The sequence below is a fragment of the Acanthisitta chloris genome, unplaced genomic scaffold (assembly GCF_000695815.1).
Source record: "Acanthisitta chloris isolate BGI_N310 unplaced genomic scaffold, ASM69581v1 scaffold8040, whole genome shotgun sequence".
Taxonomy (NCBI): domain Eukaryota; kingdom Metazoa; phylum Chordata; class Aves; order Passeriformes; family Acanthisittidae; genus Acanthisitta; species Acanthisitta chloris.
In genome coordinates, this window is record NW_008649907.1 from 133657 (window position 1) to 155627 (window position 21971).

Below are 21971 nucleotides of genomic sequence, written 5' to 3' on the forward strand. Positions count from 1 at the left end.
TTTTCAAGATAACAGTGATTGACAAAGGCTTTGGGTCTCTCTGCATACTCTCAGATAGGGTAACAGTGATTGACAAAGGGTTTGGGTCTCTCTGCATACTCTCAGATAACATTGCCCACCATCAGGCAGGTATCAATATTTGGAGCTAAGAGCAGGCCATAGTGAGAATTCTCCTTAAACTGACCTGAAAAAAACATATTCAATCTCTACACATAGCTAAAGTCTAGTTAACTTCATAGACAGGTCAGGTTCTTCCCTCACTTTGCATCTTCCTGTTACCTTCCATGTGTACTGTGCTAAAAAATACAGAGAAAAACTCTTTTCTCAGTTATAGTTACAACTACTGAAAAGGGCTATGGTGATCAGCATCAAATCACCCATGACAAAATATAGGTGTTAATTGCTCATCAGCTGAATCTGCTGTAAGAAATTTACATCACGACAGTTATGACTATGAGAAATGTTTGAATGCATTAAACACACAGAAATTAATATAAAGCTCAAGTTTGGAAGTGAGGGAAAACTGAAGATTTGTGTAATGAAAATGAATGTTGTTTAACTTGCTTTAATGACATAATCTTCACAAAGGACAAAAGTGTTCTTTCTAATAGGCTCACTCCAACACTTGCAGTTTGTATGGAGCTCTGAGCAACCTGGTCTAGTGGAATGTGGCCCTACCCATGGCACAGGGGGTGGAACTAGATGATCTTTAAGGTCCTTTCCAACCCAAGACATTCTATGATTCTATGATCTGTAAAAGGAGAGCACTGCTCCTCACTGATCAAGGTCAATCCCACAGAGCAGCTAGCATAGCCACTGCCAGGGTGAGACTGCAGCTCCTGTCCAGAATGATAACATTTATAGACTCAGTTTCTGTGATGGTCCTTAACAACCTCTGAGATGAGTAATTTTTATATATTTTTTAGCAACAAAACTAACATGCTGTTTTTCAGTGGAGTTCTGAAAGATCTCATTTTGTCTGGTTCAAGAACTCAAGATGTATGATATTTGTGTAATGCTCTTGATCAACAGCTGGAAGATAGGAAATGGTTAAAAGATACTCTGAGAAATAGAAGGTTAGTTGGCAAACTAGGTAATGTGAATGAGTCTGTGTGAGTGTTGCCTTATAAATGCATTTTAATGTATTCTCTTTAGATGTATTTGCTCATCCTCTTATGCAAGCTGGTTGTCTTACAGAGACTTTTGTCTATATATGCTGAGTCCAGGATAGAGCTGAAAGCTTACTGCAGGCTTAGCTTTGCTGCAAGCTGCTGAGGTCTCCTAAATGCAGGACATTTAAGGTACACAAGAGCAATAAAACTTCATACTTTCTATTCCATATCCAGCCAATAAAGAAGAGCTCCAAGGAGGAATTTGAAAATTTCTAAGTGAATGCAATCCTTGCCACTTTGAAGTTACCAAAGTGCTACTGAGTTCTAGAAATGATGTCTAAATATCTCATGTCCTCCAGCAGTCCTTCAGCAATATTTCTGTTTATTTTGATACCCTGAAATTATGATGCTAACAAAATGTATGAATGATAATATTTTAGAAGTTAACTGTAAGGATGCAGTTGAAAACCTTTTTGTGCTAAGTTTATTACCTCTGTAAAACTCAAAGGGAGCAACTTTAGGTTTTGACTGAAATATGTCAGCCTTAAGGCTAAGGTGTACACACTGTCACACAGATGCAGGTTTTCATGTCCACTAGGTGCTGTTGCACATCAGAAAAGTAAATGAAACTACTTCTGCATTAAGGAAAGACAGTTGGTTGACCCATAGGTATGAATTTACATACAGGGCAAACAAATTTTAATTAAGAAAAAAAATCAAGTACTGTATCTGAATGGCCAACTTGCTACACAAGAACTCAGAGGAAAAGCGGAAGTATCTTTGGCATAAAGGGAAGAAAACACCCAAACATCCATTTGACTCCAGGAGCAATCATAAGAGGACACACAGAAATGAGGAAGAACAGGGAAAGCATATACTTTCACACTAATATTGCTTCCAACTCTGACTATTTTCACTTCCAGGGGTTTCCTGATGAGGTTTGTGTATTTTGTATCAGTCAACTTGATTGCTTTTGCCCCTTCCAAATACTTGTCCAGTCTGCCCTTGAACCTATACAAAACTTTGAGCCAGTGGCATCTTTGGAAGACATTCCATGGCTCAGGTGTCCATTGTGTGACAAACCACTTCGGGGGCAAGTTAACTGAAAACTTTTAAGGTGATGTTATGTGATTCAGACATAGCTATCTAATTTTTTAAAACAGTGTAACATTGTCTGAGTCAATGGATGTTAGATGCTTCATGTCTTTTTGAAAACATATCCATAGGCATTTCTGCAACAATAAGGATCCTAAAAATCTCTTTAAGAACCTGGCCCAGAGACACCTAAATCTGAGAGATCTTTACAGATGCAGACAGGCTGAAAATCTGATGTTTATTTTAAATTCAGAGAGAGGATATAGCCACAAAGTATATTGCTGAAGTTCAAAATTATTTTGCAGTCACGATTAGCCTTCATCTAGGTTGATACTATCTCAGTATCACAGTTACACCGGAATAACTTCTGAGAAACACATCAGAAATACTGCGAGTTGCAATAGGTACGTTCTTCCAGACAACTCACTTTTTTCAACACTCCACTAAAAGGAAGATGATTAACTTTCAAAACCAATTGAAAGTAGTCTCAGTAGAACTCTGTTTTCTCTGCTCCTGCTTCTTCTTCTTTTGCGTTTTTAGTTTTATTGTCTTGTTATGAAGGAAAAATAATGCTGGAATTGTGGTTGCTGTAGAAATGAAGTAATTAAAATGCAACTTGGACAGTGTTCCTTTGTCTTAAGGAGAGAGAAATAATTAGAGGATCCTGATTTCTTAAATATATCCCAGATTTATTTATAATATATTGAATTAGAATGCTGTTATAGCAGAATTCAAAACCTCTTGGTGTGTTTCCTACATATTCCTTTTGAATACTGGATTATATTGTCTTTTTCACTGGCAGTGTTTATGTTTTCTTTCTGCGTGATCCCATTTGAGTGGTAGAATACCTATGAAAGCACAACAAAATAACATGATACCATTCTGGTTTGGGACTGTGAAGAATTTAATTACCAAAAACTCTGTAGTGAAAGGCTGTGTTAAATGTTTTGGTTTGTAATGAACTAGGTATACAAATAAATTGAATTAAGAAAATTTCAAACTGTACTTTTAGTTGCTTCTGAGAACCATCTGGCTAAACACACTCATGCTTGTGGTTAGAGTATGATTATACCAGAACACTCTTGGAATATGTGTGGAACTTCAGTTTGCAAATGTAGGCCATCCCCTTTGTGTTCTGGTTAATGTGATTTAGGAGGTTTCTCTGTAGTTAGAAAATTAGTCTGATAATTTTGTAGCATATTTTACAGGAGCACAACAAGCTGGTCATAGAACTCTAATTTGTTCTGGAATGTGTTCTTTCAATTATTTATTTATTTATAACATACACCTCGGGGGAACTACAACATAGTTTACTTGTTTGGTTTTTGTTTCTCGTACCAATACAGTGAGGTTGTGGTTGTTTCAGAGGGCATAAGATAATTCATATTTGTAGCATTAATATGCTCTGCTGAATTGGTTTTACAGATTGCTAGGTTGTGTGCAGCAGATAAGTAGCACTTTCAATTTATACCTCTTTGATTATGAGCTACATTTAAAATAATATTCAGATTTACAAGCTTGAAGCTGCCACTTTTGACCACCTAATGCCATTATTAATGAAGATATCAATGGACCTGTTTCAAAGCCCACTGAAATAAGTATAAATCCTTCAACTGACTTCTGTGGGCACATTCTAAATGTATAAAATGTTGCTTTTCCATACATATCAAAGGCTTTTGACTAAATTGTCTCTTCTCAGATGAGGTAGGAAGTTTCTTCTTTACAGTTTCTATGATAGACAGGCTATGCTAATGTCCTTGTTTTGCAATAAACTTTGCTTCTTCATTACTTATCACCAGAGGCAATAAAAATCTTCAGAGGCAAATATAAGTTTTTCATTGATATACTTGTTTGTATTTGTAAGACATGAAAGATGAACATGTAATTAAGATCAAAATTAAAATTTATATTTAAAGTATATAAATCTTGCAGTACTAATACTCCTCATATTTATATTTAGACATTTCTGAGTGGTGTAGCTAATAATTACTAACTAAAATCTCATGGAAGTAACTTATTTAACAAGATATAAAAAGTAACTGCAAGACATCAGAAGTCAGAGTACATTTCACAGGGGCACATCTCCTCTCCTGTGTATATTGTGCATTCTGGATGCAGCAGAAGAAATGCATTTGGGTTACAATTTTCAGTATAGGAGAGGAGGCAAGATTCCTGGAGCGTTTTGGAGTGGGATCTTCAGTGTTAGCTTTAAGGCAAATGAACTCCAATAATTGAGTCCTAATATGTAAATCAATTAGCCTTTTTATAAAAAAAGCTGCAGTGGCACCTATGGAAAGGATCTCTTCCCTTTTTTGCACCTATAGAGAAAAGTACTTATTTCTAGCCTTGTTCTCATAGACCTTACTGGCACAGAGGTGCTCAGTTTCAATATAGTGCATCATTGTCCCTAAAAGTAGATTAGCCCCAGAGGAAGATACAGCAGTGAGATGTTTTTTTCACCTGAATTGCACATGTCCAACTGCAGGATTGCACATAAAAGCTGTATGATCTTCAGCTGTCACCTTTCCTTACCATCACCCCACATACGTGTTTGTAGACATTACTGTGTTAAGGATTCCTCCTAATTTAAATAGAAGAATCACATTGTTTCTACAAATACTGTGACAAAAAGCAGACAAAAAAGATTTAAACCCTCCTTTTCTGTCACTTGCTGTTTAAAATGGTAAACTTAATTAACACATCTCATTCTATTTCACCTTTTATTATTAGTCCATAGCTTAGACAATGGAGAAGACTGGGAAAAAATACCAAACCAAAACAAAAGCTTCTTTTACATCATGAACATTTTTTATGAAAGACAAATAATCAGCTGAAGAAATTACAGATAACTGTGACTCCTGTTAGGTAGGGAAATTAATGTCATCTAATTCATATGAGCTATACTCATCAAATGAGATATTAAGCTAACTTCCTCTAAACTCAACTTCCTTCCAGTCATTTTTATGCATGTACATATACAATTCTCTTTCCAGAATAAGATTAGATAGAACAGATATTCACTTCATCCCTGTGATTGAAGATACAAGTTTTAAATGGAGAGCTCTTCCTTCCAAACAAGTGCTTTTTTTGCACTTGCATGGGGAGAAATACTAATTTTAAAAGAATGAAAAATTGTATAGATCACTTTGAATTCTATCATGTTTACAAAATAAGAAAATAAGATTAATGGCACCCAGAAATCACTTGTTAAAGTTAAAATCAACTATGGAAACAAAATTGCTTTTATCCAGCTCTGTGCTCTTAGGAAATAATAATCAATGAAATGAAGCAATTTTAAAATCAGTCCTGAATTCTCCATTTACATTTTTTCCTTCAGCAGACTCCCAATCTTTTCATGTTAGTTGATAAGATCCTACTTATTCCAGATTGTCATCAATTGTGACTCTCAACATTGTAATTCCAAAGAAGACAGTACCTATGATTGTATATAAGCAAAAGAAAATCTCATTTCACATCTAAAAGAGGATGTTGCAAAAAGTATCTTACTTACAGCTTTTACTGCAATGTTTTATATGAATATTAGAGATGGGTTAGCATTCATATGTCAGACCATCCATTGCTCCTCATCAAGGCACAGGTGCAAATATTCACCTAGAACTAAAATATTTTTTCTTCTTTTCTGGAAATGAAGTTTAGGGATTTTCTATTGAATTGAAACATCTAAAATATTGCTTAATTTAATTAAGATATAGCGAGACTACTAGTGCAGCAGAACTCTATTCAGCAAATTTTAGGAATCAGACCAGAAAAATAAAAATGGAAAGAATTATCCAGAAAGCAAAATAATGTTTAGGACAAAATGCCTTTGTGATGGAATTCCTCTGAAGCTGGTGTGAAAGGTCAGGCACCATTTCTCTGTGTAAGCACCTCATTCTGAGTTTCACATCTATAATTTCACATTAAGCTAGACACAGCTCATGGAGAGAGTTTAATAAGAAAGTTCATGGGTATTTAAAATGTCTAATACTAAGTACACAGTTCTTTGTGTCAAATGATGCTGTCAGGACAAAGCAGTCTCAGATCTAAAGCAGTCTCAGACCTAAAACTGGGATGATGCTCTAGAATATATACTTCTTTACTAACATTTCTACATATCTGATATAGAGAGTTTTCTAGAAACAGAGTGTTGTTAAAACCAATGTTATTCCATAATGTTCAGTGATGAGTTTTTTTGGACTTTATTTGATGTGTCTGCTATTGGTCCTCTGACAAATACAAAATTCAGCCAAAGGTGATGAAAGAATCCAAGTGTTTTGAGTCAGGTTCAGAGATAAAATAGTAGGGAAGGTGAACAACTGGTTTCACTTACTGTTTACAGGAACGTGGGGATAGTTCTCATGCCATTATAAATACAGGGTAGGTCTACAGAAGTTTTTGATCTACGTGTATGTGTAAATAATGTGAAGAGAGAACTAGACCTGCTGAGTTGTTAATTCCAGTGTAATAAAGAAGGTACAAGCATTGTGAACATTGTCAGTACTAAGGGACTTTTCTCATATTTTGTACTTGTGTTCCATTATCAAAAGGAAAAATTTTGGATATCTCCATTTCCCTGTGTGACTTGCCCTGTTTTGCTATGTGACAGCTTAAATTATTGTAGGGCTATAGGGTTGAAGTTAGTTGTACAGTCCTTACAAATGAGAAAAGCTAAAGGATTTAACTTTCAAACTCTGTTTATAACTTTCTCATCTCCTTGAGGAAGACATAATTCTGGTTGCTGTTGCTGTTTGTGCTTAATGTGTGTTCTCTGATAGGAAGACTGAACCAATCTTGTGCCAGTTTTTTTACTTTAGATAGTAACAACCACAAAAAAGCCCTGAGAAACATCATCTATGTAGGGATGTTTGCACAGAGAAGGTTCTGATCCTAAAAGTTTATTCCTACTGTGACATTTAAGTATTTCCACTATACTTACTAGCACTAGCTTCTTGCAACTCAGTGTGTTTTTTCTATAGTTTTCTAGAGAATCTTTTGTATAACTACATGATGGTTAGATTTTCTTTTGGTTGGTTGGATTATTTTTTTATTTGTTGGTTGGTTTTGTTTATAATTTCTCTTTCAATTCTTCTTTTATCCTTTTGATTTTTTTTAATATACTATTTCTGTCTGTTACATGGCCCACAAATACCCTTTGTAATCTTTACTGTTGCTACCCTTAGCATAACATCCTCCTCCACTCCCTCCTCCATGATCTAGAGAAGTACTATCTGTAGTTAAATGAAAAAAACCTGAAACTGCAGGTCAGGATACTTTCTCAGCTCTCAAGTCCTGAGTGACTATGTTAACTGGATAGATCATCTTTATTCTCATTTGTAATTTATTTATGTTTTGCTTTAAAAGCATTGTAATTGAGCATTAGAGTCTATAATGATAATAATAATATGAATTTTGCTCTGTATATAACACCACCATGTTAATTTTATTTTGCTGTACTTTGCCCTGGGCTACAGTCTTCTCAGCTAACAAAACAAAACTACTTGTTTTTCTCTTTATTTCATATTTTAGTGTTTGTATCACTTATAGATTACTCACAGCCTGTGGCCTCTGCTCTGTCATTATCTTCTGATTCTCTGAGTTTTTAGCTGAAATGTATAATATGTATTTCTCAGTTTATATCCAGTAATACCACATTTTTCCTACTGCTCATATTGAGTATATATGAAGCGTTTCTAGATTGAACAGCAGTGTAGCATTCACAACCAAATCTCTACTTGCTGCTGAAAAACCCTACTAATAATTCAAAAAAATCATTGTCATCTTTCTTTCATGTGCACATGTATGAATTAACACTTAATATGTACTTTGGGTATTGATTAGAATGTAAAGTTACAAGTTCTAAGAAATGAGCTGAAATGGTCTTTTATTTATTCTTTTTTATTAGAAGACAGTAGTAAAATAGAATTGTATATATGAGATAGTAACAAAATCTCTAAACATAGTTAAAGTCTTCCAAGGCTTATGTTAGATAGAGTTCTTGTTTTCATGCATGTGAAGGAAAGTAAGGAGTCCAAGAGATTTGTTGGAATTCTGCCTTTTGCTGGGCGCCAGTTTGGAGGAGGGGGAGGTTGAAGCTCTGGCTAACATCACATTCTTTCCTACATTCCTGACATGGGTTACATTTTAGGACTCAACTGTAGATTCACCACATCACTAAAAATGGTGCAATGTTTCATTGTGCTTCTTCATGTACTGAACCAAGCAGTACCAATCCAAACCTTTTCCTAGCAGGTTGCTTTGACAGCTATGGAGCTGTTATGAGTAACTTGTGAACACCTTCTGTTGATCCAGTTACTGCACTATTTTGCTTTTGAATATATTGATTTGCTTTGATTAGAACTGTTGTGAAAAACAGTCAAGGAAGAAAACCTCTGAATATAAGATATCACTCAGGAAACACTTGAGAATTGCTAAGAAACAATGCAAGAACAAAAAGTCCAGCAAACACATGAGAACAAAAAATGTTAGGTGGTTATTTGCAGGAGCAAAGCTAAGGTACAAGCATTTGTTGGAAATGCTAAAACAGGCAATCCTGCCTCAGTTGCCATCAGGTGATGGCAGATCTTTAGAGGAATATTGGATTATATTATAGGATATAGGATTCCTATAGACATTCTTGTGACTTGTTCTTCATGCAGAATAAATGGTTCTGTGATTTGTGAAGTCTTAAGAAAAGAAAAATCCTTCAAATTCTTTTGAGAAGGGAAAAAACAACAGAGTGTGATATTTTAAGTGATCAAATAATGTTCAGTTAAACCTGAACTCTCAAGAGATGCAGTGATGAAGTGGGGACCTGTGAGGTCACTTATGCTCAGGGACTACTCTATAGCAGCTCAATTTCAGGCAGAGATCTGGATGGGCATTTACATGTACATTGTCTCCCCCAGTTAGGCAAGAAGTATGTGTAGACTGGATGAAAGCCTTGGTATGATCCAAACTCAATGGTGGTGGGTGCAGGACCCTGATGGTTGTTGTGAGACCTGCCAGAAGCTCATCTTGCACAGAGCCAGGGAGGTGGTTGTGGTGATGGAAGACAGCAAGTCCTGCTGCTGTGGGTACCTGCCCACTCCCACACCTGTCTATCGGCCCATGACGTGGGAAAATGAAAGGTCAGCATGGCCTCGCTGAGTTAATTTCATGTTCACTCAGCTACCTGCAATTTTGTGGCTAATCTAGGAAAGGCAGACTGGACTATGATAAGTGTAGGATTGTATTAAGAGTCTGCAGTTTTGTAAACCATACGAGTTTCCCACTTAAGAAATTTCTTTAGCATCTAGTTTAGTGCTTGTGAAACTAGGATGAAACCTGTGGGTTTTCTGTAAAGGTTTTTCTTCTTTCTCATAATTTAACCTGCTTTTTCTTTTTCTAAATCTGACAAACAGATTTTTCTCTATAGAACATTTTCAGTAGTTCCTAATATTAATATCCGTTACTGTTTATGGGTGTAGGGTAATAAAAATTCCTTGCCCAAAGCTTAAAATGCATAATGATTTTGAGCCATAAGAGAGGGGAGGGATGTCACACCTTCTCAAGAGAAGCTTTCTGGTGTGGTTTGTATGCTGGACATGTTTGCTGTGCTGCCTTCTGCACTGGCATGTTACAAAGCACAATGGAAGCATTTATAAAACTTTTTATTGACTAAGGATGGGACAGTAGCATATGGGAACATCAACAATTGCTAAGTGATCATGAAATAAAGAAATTCCAGTATTCTAGTGTTATAAAAAGAAGGGGGGGGGGGAAAGTAATTCAGAACTTAGTCATATTGGTTCAGCTGTTGTAACCAAAGACTGATAAGATAATAGAGGTCTTTGTGGCTGTTTTCTACTGAAATGCTTTATCTTTATGATACACTTGGGGCCCTTTAGAGTGGAAAGCTTTTTAAACTGCTGTTGGAGTTAGAACTCAAATTAGATGCTATTGCAATGGCAAGGGGGCTCCTTAGTCAGGCAGCCCTCACAAAGTGACTTTTATCTCCGAAGCCCTTCCATTAGATTGTTACTTTCTTCTGTTTTTCCTGTTTATTTTTGTTGACTTTTGCTGCCCTGTTTTGTGGCATTTAAAAGGTGACCCAATCAAAAAAGGGTAAATGCTAAATGCTGGACAGAGCCTGTGAAGTAGAGACATCACAGCCCATCTGATGTGTGCTGCAGACTGCCGTGTTAGACAGAATGGTTTAACCAGGTTATCTCTGGGCAGCTAAGATCAAATACACTTTCTTTTATGTCTAGCATTGTGTTTTTGCTTTCTTTTCAAACAATGTCTATAAAATAATAAACCTCCCTTCAACCTACCAGAGGAATTGATTGATACAGGCTTTTTTTTTTCCTTTTTTTTTTAAGCTGAAATTGCTTAACTTGATTCAAAATAATTTTTGATTGTTGGTTCAATTGCTTTGGTTGATGATACTGTGGAACAGCAGTTTCGTGATTTAAAGCCCTACTTATTTTCTGGCAAAGTCCATGCTTTTTTCTTGCATTACTGTCTCCTGATTTCATAAAAGTCACACTATGTTTTTGCTCTAGAAACATAACAGGAGTAATCATTTGTGATTTATTAATTTGTATTTCCCGTAAGTGTATAGAGCAAAAGTTAGTTTAGATGCAGTGCATAAACAAGGATGATATTTGTCATGCTTTACACTAATCACAGAATTGAAGAGAACCAATAATACTTTGCAGCTGTGTAGACATTCCATGCAAAGATCTCAAAGCACTTCAGGAACATTAACTAACCAGGCATTAAAAACCTCTGATTGGTAGTGTTTTACTTTGTGTACATGTGGGAAACTAAGGCAAGCACATTCAAGAACCCACAGTAGTTTTGTGTCACAGATAAGAATTCTACTTCAGCAAGCTTTGAATCATGCCTATAAAATTTTTTTGGGCTTATTTATGACTCCAGTATTTTGTCTTTTATTCACTTGATAGAATGTGAGGTTTTATCTTGTTTTCTTTTCCTGAGTGTCAAAAAGTTTAGTTTAAACTATACTATGTAAGTCTAGAAGTCTGTTTTGGGGGTTTTCTTCCTACTTCTTTTTTCCCTTACCAGCAGTTATTACTCTGCCTCTATTTCATGACAGCTTGCCACAAGGACAGTCCCAAATTTAATACCGAAAAGCCTCCAGGATTTGTTGACATGCAACTACATATAAATATACTCAATATGTAGTAAGAGGTAATAGGAGTGTTGCAAGGTGGTAAACCAGGGATTCATATAGTAACTATAGTTATATATCTATCCTTACAGGATACAACATTTTTTATTATTTTTTGGCAATGCTTAAAGAAATCTAGGTAGATAAAATGCAAGATGAGGTTTATGATTTTTATTAAATGCATTGTAACATATATGATGTTGTTTCTATTACTTTGTCTACCAGAAATCATGTAGTATTCTAATTGTTTTAAAAGGTGAGGTTTTGCCACAAGCAGAATTCTTTCTAAATGTAATTTTAGACCACAAAGTGAACTCTTTTCTCTTTTTCAGCAGATTTATAGCTACTTTTCATTTTCTCACTCCTGAATAGATTGACCTATGACCAGAATTTCTCAAAAGTTCTTTGATGTTCTGTTCAGTCTGACCATTTTATCTCAATTTGTGTGGAAGCCCAAAATAAAGTATAAAACAATAAGCACACAAGGAAAAATTAAAATATTACTGCAGCCAAATTATTTTTCAGCTAATGATTGTTGTCAAAAAGACAAGGATATATAACCAAAGAACTGTAAAAAAAAAAGAAACCACATTTTTTTCTGAACTTTTGGTGAGACTGTTACATTTTGCTTTTAAAAAGAAGTACTTAAACACTATCAGCTTCCCACCAACACTCAAAATTTTAAATACTGCTGGTAAAGGGAGTCAATGGATCAAATTCAGTATATCTGAAGTCACTGAAATAAAGGCCCCAAAGAAAAATGTGTCAATTTTAAAGGTCTTTCCTAACTGAAGACCATTTTGTGATAGAGCCAAAGGTTAATAAAATCAGTAGTGAATGTAGCAATTTTACAGATAAGCTATTCACAACAAGTGTAGTTACTTGAATAAAAAGCTAATTCAGTTCTAAAATGCCACATGCAGTAGCAGTGAATAGCTGCTTTTAGGTGCTTTCTGGAGGAGGATAAAATACAGAATCACAGCACTCTTCTTTTCCAGCATCCCTGGCTGCCTGTAAATTGCTGTGAATGGGACTGTAGGCTGACAGGCTCTATTAAGACAAACTGCCTTTCTCATCGGAGAGATAAAATAAATCAGGTGTTTAGTCAAATTAAAATACTTCAGATGGAGCAGGCCCTGGGGAGCACTGATCCACCTGACAAATCTGAGAGAAACTCAAGACAAATGTGTTTTGGGGATAAGGAAGACCCCATGGAAAAAAATGCACTGCTGTCTTTGGAGTAGGAGAATAGGATTAGAACAGAGAGCGAGCTGTGGTATATAATATTTTATGGAAGCTGGCATATTTACTGTTTATTTTTTACTAAGCTTTTTGTTTTATCTGTTTTTATGGCAAATACATTTTACAGATAGCTGTATTTTTATTTTATTTATAGATATTTTTAGTCAGCAGCAGAAGTTTATTTACTGGTAATGAGTTTAGGAATCTCATTGCTTGCTGCAGTAAGTGGATGCAAAACAGATGATGATGGCACACAGCTACTGATGACCTCTCTTGGCCCAGCCAGATCAGCTCAATCTGGTCTGCATTCTAAGCAAGTTGGTTTTATTGGTATTTAAACTGTAAAATAATGGTTGGGATTTTCCACTCTAAAATTAAATTATACCTTCCCCCCACACTGCTCATACAACAACATTCTCATCTTATACTTTTTCTTGTCTTAAGCAGTGCTCGGTTAGGTGTCTTGCAGCTTCATGGAGGTCTCGTTATTTTCCAGGAGCACAGTGTACATTTTGTGGTCATCAGTTCTATTCTGTTGTTGGATTACATAGCACAGTACAAATTAAAGAGTAGAGTACTTTAAATGGGGTCATTCATTTTAGATGTGTTTCTCTGAGGGCAAAAGAGAAAGAAAAACAATTACTATGAATTCCTGAATACAAAACAGTTGCTTCTTCCTACTATTGTAAAAATATAAGAGAAAGAAAGAAGGAAAAAACGACCCTATAAATTTGTGGCAGCTATATCAAATAGTTCTAAGTAATCATAACAAAACTACTATATTTTGTAGCCTTAGCAGATGCTCTTTGCAGTAGCTTTCTATTCATGTTCTGAAGCAAATACAAGGTATACAGACTAATGTGGAAATGGCGTGGGAGATAGATATCTGCTTTGGGTGTGTAAAATATTTTATGACTGTAAGCTCAGGGGCCTGCATTACAATGCCAAAGCTGCTTGACAGATGTGAAAGTCTCAAGCTGTCATTTCCCAGGTGGCAGTGGATGGCCATAAGTATCATCTGAGGCAGCAGGATGCTTCCCATTGGCTTTCTAAAATAGGTGGAGTACTTGATCTCTTCTAGTCACCATGGGAAAGGGAGTTTTTCTTTTTCAGAACAATAATGAAAATGAATTTTGGTATAGTATAACATATTCAAAACCACTTAAATAACCTTTGAACTATGGTGAAAAATCTTCAAGACTGTATAACACAGTTTAAAAGGGTTAAGGTAAGTCTAAACTGAAGTTGCAGATAGTTGAACAGTTGTCAGCAGTGTGGAGCACAGTACATGCTCCTGGCAAGGCAGTACCTTTGTTGCAGGCATTTTCCTGGCTACATACCTGTCTAAGCTTACTTTCAAACAATTTTTGTGGGTTTTTTTTGTTTTGAAATGGCTTTTTGCACAGACTCTTTTATTGCTTCAGTCACATATCACAGTAAGGTTTTTCAATGAGTTGGTCTGAATAGTACCATCCTTTAGCTTCTACTTCATGCATCTGTCATACTTCTTGTGACTAAGGAAATCACTAACCCTTTCTAAAAATCTACTACAACAGAAGTTACACATTCTTCCTTTTCTGGAGGCCTGTGTCACGTGTATTCTGAGTGAAGATTAGGCATTAAAGGGTACTAAAACATCAGGTTGTTGCAAACTCTTTTAAAACTAAGATAGTTAATAGTGGATAAGAAATTTAATATTTTCAGTGCTTCATGTTGTTAAATGTAATTAATAAATGTACAGAAAATGAGGTACCCTTTGTTTCTGGGAGTTTGCTTGGTTTAGAGTGAATGACTTAAGCCATGCGGTTTCTTTTTTCCACTTAAAGCAATTGTAGACAGAGGTTTTCTTGTATGCTGCTTTTGCAAATGAAAATCTGTGTAAGAAACATATTGGTCCCAACATAGCATGATGTAAATAGCAGAGAATCTTGGTTTTGTCACCTGCTTGGCAGGAGTCTGTTTTTTTCTTCCATCTCCTTATGAAACCTGTCAACCTCTTTCTTCTCTTCCCTAGAAGATATCCATCTTACTCCTTGGAAGAAGGTGGAGTCATAATTTTGGTGACAGTTTCTCCATTCCCTCCCAGGTCCTGTTCCTCACACATTTTCTTCCTCTTCAAAAGTCCTGTGACTTCTTTATCACAGTCCTCTATTGTGAATGGAGGAAGGGATATTTGCAAATATCCTCTCTTTTGTGCCACTTTTCATATCATTGTGGCAGATTACAGGCCTGACTAGTTTTTTATTTGGTTTTCTTCTTCTCTAACTCTCAGTTCTCCTGTACAACCTCAAATTGCTTTATTTATTCTACTTCCAACTGTAAACCTCTTTCAGATCCTCTTCCAATATTCCTCAGCTGTTATCTTACTGTAATTGTATTACCTCTTATAGAGCTGTGGGTCTGAGGTGCTCACACAAGGAAATGCATAGCATGGCTCAAATACAGGAGCTGACATTGCTGTTTCTGACACAGGAATATGTTCATAAGATGGGATATTTTCAGATTGATTTGCAAAAGGACCCTGTACTCTCTACTTATGAGACCCATGCAATTTACCCATAAACAGACCATTAAGCATCATTAGTGCAAAGAATAAATGTACCGTAGTTTCATATTAATTAAGTGCTCTCTGTAGAGTAAACTTTGAAAGTTAAATGAAAATTTTTAAGCCATTTTCTCAGGTTAACCATTTCTCTTGGGGACAAGTAGAGCTCATTTTTAATACACATTCCACAACCAAAGCTTACATTTACCTAAATGACCTACCAGATATATGGTATTTTAGAGAAATGATCAATAAACTATTAAACTGCTTCTTCCACCAAACAGCATCTTTGAAATTCTTCTTTTTAATGTTTGTACATATTTGGGGTAAAAAACCCAGCAAAATATATAAAGTGAATGAAAATTATGTCTAATAAACTCTGAATGTATTTATCACACTGGGCAGATATAGATGGAAAAGATATAGGGATTCATACACAGTGTATCATTAATTACTTCTGTCAGAAAAAGGAAATACTCTATATCTTTTCTGCTCCTGTTTCTGTTGCATCCTCCCCTGCTTAGAGCACAGCAAAGCTATGTGTTAGATTCTTTTGAGATTTGTTGCTAAAATATATATTCAAGTTGCTATTTGATATAAGCATGTTGGTAATTCAGCCATTTTGAGGGGGGGGGGTAAATACTGCTTGGTAACTATTGTCTATCTGCTATTAACAGTACATCTTTCCTGCACATTTAGGTACACCAGAAAGCCTGGCAGAAAAAGAGCGACAGCTCTCAACTATGATCACCCAGCTGATCAGCTTACGGGAGCAGCTCCTGGCTGCCCATGATGAACAGAAAAAACTGGCAGCCTCACAAATTGAAAAACAACGTCAGCAAATGGACCTTGCTCGCCAACAGCAAGAACAGGTGAGGCTCCAAGAAAGAAACCTGTGAAAATCTTTAATGCAGAATGCTTACCATAAGCACTGTTCTGCTTGGTGTTTCCTTTAATTTTTTTTTATTTTGTTTTTTTTTTCTAAAACAGCTTAAATATCCTCAGAAGTTACATAATTTTTTTACCAGAAAGAGGAAATCTTATAGGACCCTGGGAAAAAAAGGTGGTGTGGATATTCAAATGATTTCTTTCCTAGAAAAAAAGGATATTTGATAGATTTCACAGTTCTTGTTTCTTGCACTGAGATACAATTCTGAGAGTTACAAATAAACCAGGCTATAACAATGATTTAAATCTTTCTCTTTTTGACAAGAAGAGAACAAAAAACCCTCAACATCCTCAAACCTTTGAATATCTTCTAGAAATAAGGTTTGATTTGTTTGTTTGGGTTGTGGAGGGGTTTTTGTTTGTTTGTTTTTAAAGATGAAGTCCAGTGAGTTGCCCTTTTTTCAGTGGACAAAAGTATAACAACAATGATCCCATACACTAGTCCCCTCAGCATTAGATCAGGCAGATCCAAATTAATGTGTGGTTTTTAGGAATCTGACATTATTACTGGAATTATCTTTTCAGTTAAATATATTTTATAGGATATATACAGCAATATATGCTCTGTTGATTTTAATGAGTTGTGACGTCTGGTATTTTATGTGCTTGGGTATTTGCCCACATGTAGGAATATGGACTCATCCCCTAATGGAAAATAACATAAAGGAACACTGTAAAAAAATCAGAAGTTAGAATGTCATTTAGCCATCTAGAGATGACACAGTAATTAACTATTGACACTTGTGAATAAGCTAGCACAAATTAATCTTGACACATTTGCAGACGAGTGATATCTTACAGTGAACACTTTGTAATTATATTTCAAAATGAAAATTAAATGACACTTAAAACTAGGTTGTCATGCTCAATGAAGCGAGCATGTAGCTCAACCGATAGGCAAATAAAATTCAGAATTTGAGCCACATGGTGCTTGTGTACCCTACTTTACTGTGTCAAGCCTATACATCAAGACGATGCTATGGTAATTGCATTGAGGGGTTTGGGTACATTTTCTAGCATGGTAATGCTCCATCTAGGAGGAACCATTGAGATTAGATGCTTCACGGTATATTTCTGGTTTTCATCAGAAAATGCCTATTCAAATGGTGCTACATTGTACATACAGGTACAAAAAGCTGTTTGCAAGCAGTCAGAACTCCAGCTGATCAGTGCCTTTGCACATGTAAACAAAAATCTCCTCCTTGCCTTGGCTATAGCTTACCATGTTAAGCTGCAGCCAGGTCACCAGCAGCTCCAAACAGTTCTGGATGTAGGGTACTGTGTACCTGTGAAAAAATGATACAGCCCTGAGAAAAATGGCCCATGATGCAGCTCCATGTGTGTCTGATTTCAATGTGAAATGACAAATCATTCCTTTCTGAAGCTGCATATTGTGATAATCTTTTACCTTCACTGAGATTTTTAGCAGCAGGGGCAGTGTGGACCCAAACCTGGCAGATTTTATCTTTAGTGACAAGCACTACACTATACTTCTAAGATGGAATCAGACAATTGGTGTGTTACTCATTAAAAATAGTAACTTCAGCTCTCATACAAGTTTGAAATATTCTCTATAGCACTGTTAGCATTAGAGTTGTTTTTCCAAGCATTGCTGACCACCTTGCTGACAATAGATACGAGGTCCTAGGAGCTGCCCATGGGTTACCTGGGCACAGGGATTGCTAGCTCTGTTTGAGCTACCTTTTTCTACCTTTTTCACTTGCAGACTAGGGTCTGCCTCTTCAGTCTTCATTCAGCATATTTTATTGACTTGGATGGGAGATTTGTAGAGAAATACTTGAACACCAGTTTCCCAAAAACTTGTTTGATCCCTGTTACAAGCATCAGTGTAGTGGTCATTGAGAGTTGCTTGATACTGCAACTCTTGATTTTTGATTGTTGCAATACTGATTTTTGTGTGGCACTTTGCCTTGATCCAGCCTCAGAATCACGTAGAACTTAATTTGCCTCCCTGAGGCCATGAGGAAGACTTAAAATATGCATGAATTTTGTATTGGTTTCTCATACAAAAATGAATTTTAACTGAAAAAAATACAGTGAATTTAAATGAAAAAAAAATTACAGAGTTATTTCCAGGTAACAAAGTGTGAGATTAAGGAAATGACAGCCTTGTGCACAATTACAAGCTCTTAATATGTGACTGCAAATTCCTTATGAGTTAATCTGAACAGTTTTCACTAAAACTATGTATTTGTTTATTTCCAAACCAACCTTGCTACATGTCTGTATTTTTTTATCATAAAAACATTTTACTTAGCTTTCTGTGTTTATAAGAGAGTAAGTGTGCTCAAAAGATGACGGGGAAGGAGACCAGGAGGGTTTTTGCCAAAACCAAAACAGTGGGTTTGAGTGACCAAACTACCTTTGTCACCAACTTCTTACTGTTTTATGTGATTCCTCTGCTCTAGATAAATATTTATAGGAGGGGAAATTGTACTTAAGAAATGAAGGTAGCAGAAGTGCTGAGGCTGGGATTTCCAGGAAACACAAATCTTGTCCTCATTTCAGTCTGCTGCACAGTTGCCTCTCTAAAGCAGAAGTCCAGTTGTTTCCCCAGCTCCCTGTAGCCATAAGCATCACCCACTGCAGGGAGCAGCTCTGCGATCTGAGGACAGGATCCTGTTTCCCTTCTGCTCTAGCATGCTGATTGTGGATGGTTTGTGGAAATCAGCAGGGTAGGAGGGATACCTGTGGCAAATTCTTTCTCACCAGTTGCTTAGTGTTCCTGGCCCTGAACACTTGCTTCTTTCCATCTGTGTTAGAGAAGGGATAGAGTGAACCTTCACCCTCCAGATCTTTTATTGAATCTACCAAATGAGGCTAAGAATATCTACATATTTCATAGGATTATGTTGAGGATAAGTTACTGAGCACCAGGTACTGCTCTTACACAGAATAAGATTCTGCTTCCCTGAGTAGTTCCAAGGATGATTTTTGAGACTTACAAGAGAAGTAATGTGCTGCTTATTGTGAATGAAGTCAGAGAAGCTTATCCTAGGAGCTTGTGCTGAATAGTGAAACATCTATAAATACTAGCTAAGGCTCCAGTTCAGCAAAGCAGGAAAATGTATGTTTAACCTTAAGCACCTGCATAATCCCATCCCCATTCAGAAAAGCACTTAACTTTAAGCATGTGTTTCATTCCCATTGTAGTTAACAGTAGTGCATCATAGCCAAAGATCACCACAGGCTTAAATGCTTTGTTGAATAGTGATGAGATTATTCGCATGCACACAAATAAACCTATGTTTCTGTGCTTTAAAAAGTTGAGGCCTCAGTGCTTAAAATGCATATTTCTTACTGGCTAAGTAGATTTTTATGTTGCATTTAGATTTACTTCTAAAATATACCTCATTTTTTAAAAAAAATTAATATGCTTAATGAAAATATAATAAAGACTATCAAATGCAATGTTTTTCACTCTGTAGTATTGAAAGTCCAATGTTACTGTTTTAATTTAATGAAAATTTTATTTCTAATAGATTGCAAGACAACAGCAGCAACTTCTGCAACAGCAGCACAAAATCAATCTACTGCAGCAGCAAATTCAGGTCAGTGTATTTTATTGCTCTCTTCTGATTATACTTAAATTCCACTTATGGAGAGGGAAAGGTTTAAAATGAAGCAGCCACGTGCTTTACCAGGAAGCCTCAGTAAAGATGCTCTTTATGAGGCATCTTTGTGTCTTAGCAAATTAGTGTCAAACATCTTTCTGGTGCAAGGAACTTTAATAAGCAGAGTTTTCTTCTGAAAGTTAGGAACTATTTTTAAATCACACCATCTTGTCATAATTCTGGAATCTGCAATCAGTTTGACTTATATTGTGTGAAGTAAAAGCAGGATCTCAATCACTGTTTATGGAATTCCTTATTCTACAAAAGCAAAATGAAAACATTGGGACAGTACTAAGTCCCTGGGACCAGTCTGCTCATGTAAAAAGATCCACAGCCAAATGTGTTGCAGGTACCTTTGGAGTAATTGTACCATTGTGGATCTGGAAGTGTTCTGGAGATATTGAATTATCTCTACTTGTGCTCAGAACCTGGTTTAATTTTCTGCAAGTATATGTGGGTAAGGAGTGACATGGATGTAGAGGCATTGTTGACATGTTACTGTATTACCTTCTCTTCTTCCCACTTTGAAAGCATTTCCATGGGCCTGTTCATTGATTTAAATATTTCAGTTTGGTCTGACAGATGATTGTGCTGCCAATCACTTCTTATAAGCTTGGGCTATCCATTTTTTTCTTAATTAGCTGATTGCTATGTTACTAGATGCCTGACATGGATGTAGAGGCATTGTTGACATGTTACTGTATTACCTTCTCTTCTTCCCACTTTGAAAGCATTTCCATGGGCCTGTTCATTGATTTAAATATTTCAGTTTGGTCTGACAGATGATTGTGCTGCCAATCACTTCTTATAAGCTTGGGCTATCCATTTTTTTCTTAATTAGCTGATTGCTATGTTACTAGATGCCAAAAGTGAAGTTTTTCTTTCCTTTCCCAAAAGTGAAGTTTTTCTTTCCCTCATCCCAAAGGAATGCTTGTAAATGCTTTGAAAATATTGTAGTTATTTGCAAGTGTGGTTTCAGGAAACAAAGAAATATAAAAAAAAATATTTACGTGGCATAAAAGCTAAGACTGAAACCTAGCTGAGTGTACGAACCAGAACAGTTATTTGTATAAGACATTGCTAATTTTAAAAATTCCTTTGAAATTTAGGACACAGAAAGGAATCATGACCAGGTGCTTTTTGTTTCTGTTTGGAGAATGTGGATATTACTTACTGGGGAGTATCTGTTCTGTAGTAAAAAGTTCAAAGATACTTTATGTTTCAGTTCAGTCAGTACTTTCCAGTAGCTTTACCCTTCCGCTGTCTCCAGGGAATTGCAGTCTTAGAATAGGATGCAAGTTCATTTTAGTATAGGTTCATTTTCTGATTAAATTCCAGCTTTCCTCTTATATAGTGCTGAACTACGCAAGTTTTCTTTCCCATCCTTTCCTAGATCTATATGCAATGAAGTGTTTCAATGGTTATTCTGTTCATGTGAGCTAAATTATTTCCTGGTGATCCTTCCCTATATTTGTTTCCAAATTATTGCCAATATAAGGTACTCATATGCTGTATTTCCACGAGTCTAATCAGTATATTTGAGGCAGTGAGGACTGTGTTCTCTCCCAGCTGGTTAGCCAGATCAGTAGTGGGCATCTCATTGCCCAAGGAACACTGTAGGCTCCAGTATGATGCATACTAGGCTGTTGGGCAGAAGCCATCTCAAACATACCTTGATCTTATGGGGAGATTACTAAAAGAAAGTTTCTTCAGAGATTCTCTTCTAGGCTAACCATCAGCTTGGATAGTCCATTTGCTTGTGAGCCAAATGGTTCTGCTTTGTTTATTAATTCTTTCTTAATTTTGGGGCAGGTTTGGTAGCCAGGAGTTGCTTGAGAGAGACGTTAATTGCTAAATTGCCTCTGCAACTAGTAGCAGCGTAGTAGGTTTGCCATTGTAGAATTGCTTTTGAGTGTTGCAGTTTGATATGTGTAGCTCCTTAAGGGCCATAGCTGGGATGGAGGCAAACAAGGAGGCAGGCAAGGGAAGCAGCACTGTGTTGGCTCCCCCAGGTTCCCTCCTGAGAACCCTCAATACCAACACTGAAGTTGCATTGGTGTTTCTGGGTGCGATTTATTGTCTCAAAAGTAGGTAACTACAGTATAGACTCTATCTCAGCTAATTATCCAGGCTGTTCTTATAGTGAGCAGAGAGAAGCAAAGTGAATAGTTTTAGGAGGCAATTTGTGTTGTCCTAAAGTAGGTATTTAAAATATGTTG

The 21971-nt window shown here is 36.3% G+C and overlaps 1 protein-coding gene across 2 annotated transcripts in view; it reads left to right on the forward strand.

Annotated features, from left to right (window-relative positions):
• Window positions 1-21971, forward strand: part of SOX6 (SRY (sex determining region Y)-box 6) — a 230192-nt gene that overhangs the window by 70409 nt on the left and 137812 nt on the right. For both annotated transcript variants that reach the window (XM_009077468.1, XM_009077536.1), the window contains exons 4-5: window positions 15869-16041; window positions 19621-19689. In XM_009077468.1, coding sequence (XP_009075716.1) covers window positions 15869-16041; window positions 19621-19689 — 242 coding nt within the window. The remainder of the gene's footprint in view (window positions 1-15868; window positions 16042-19620; window positions 19690-21971) is intronic.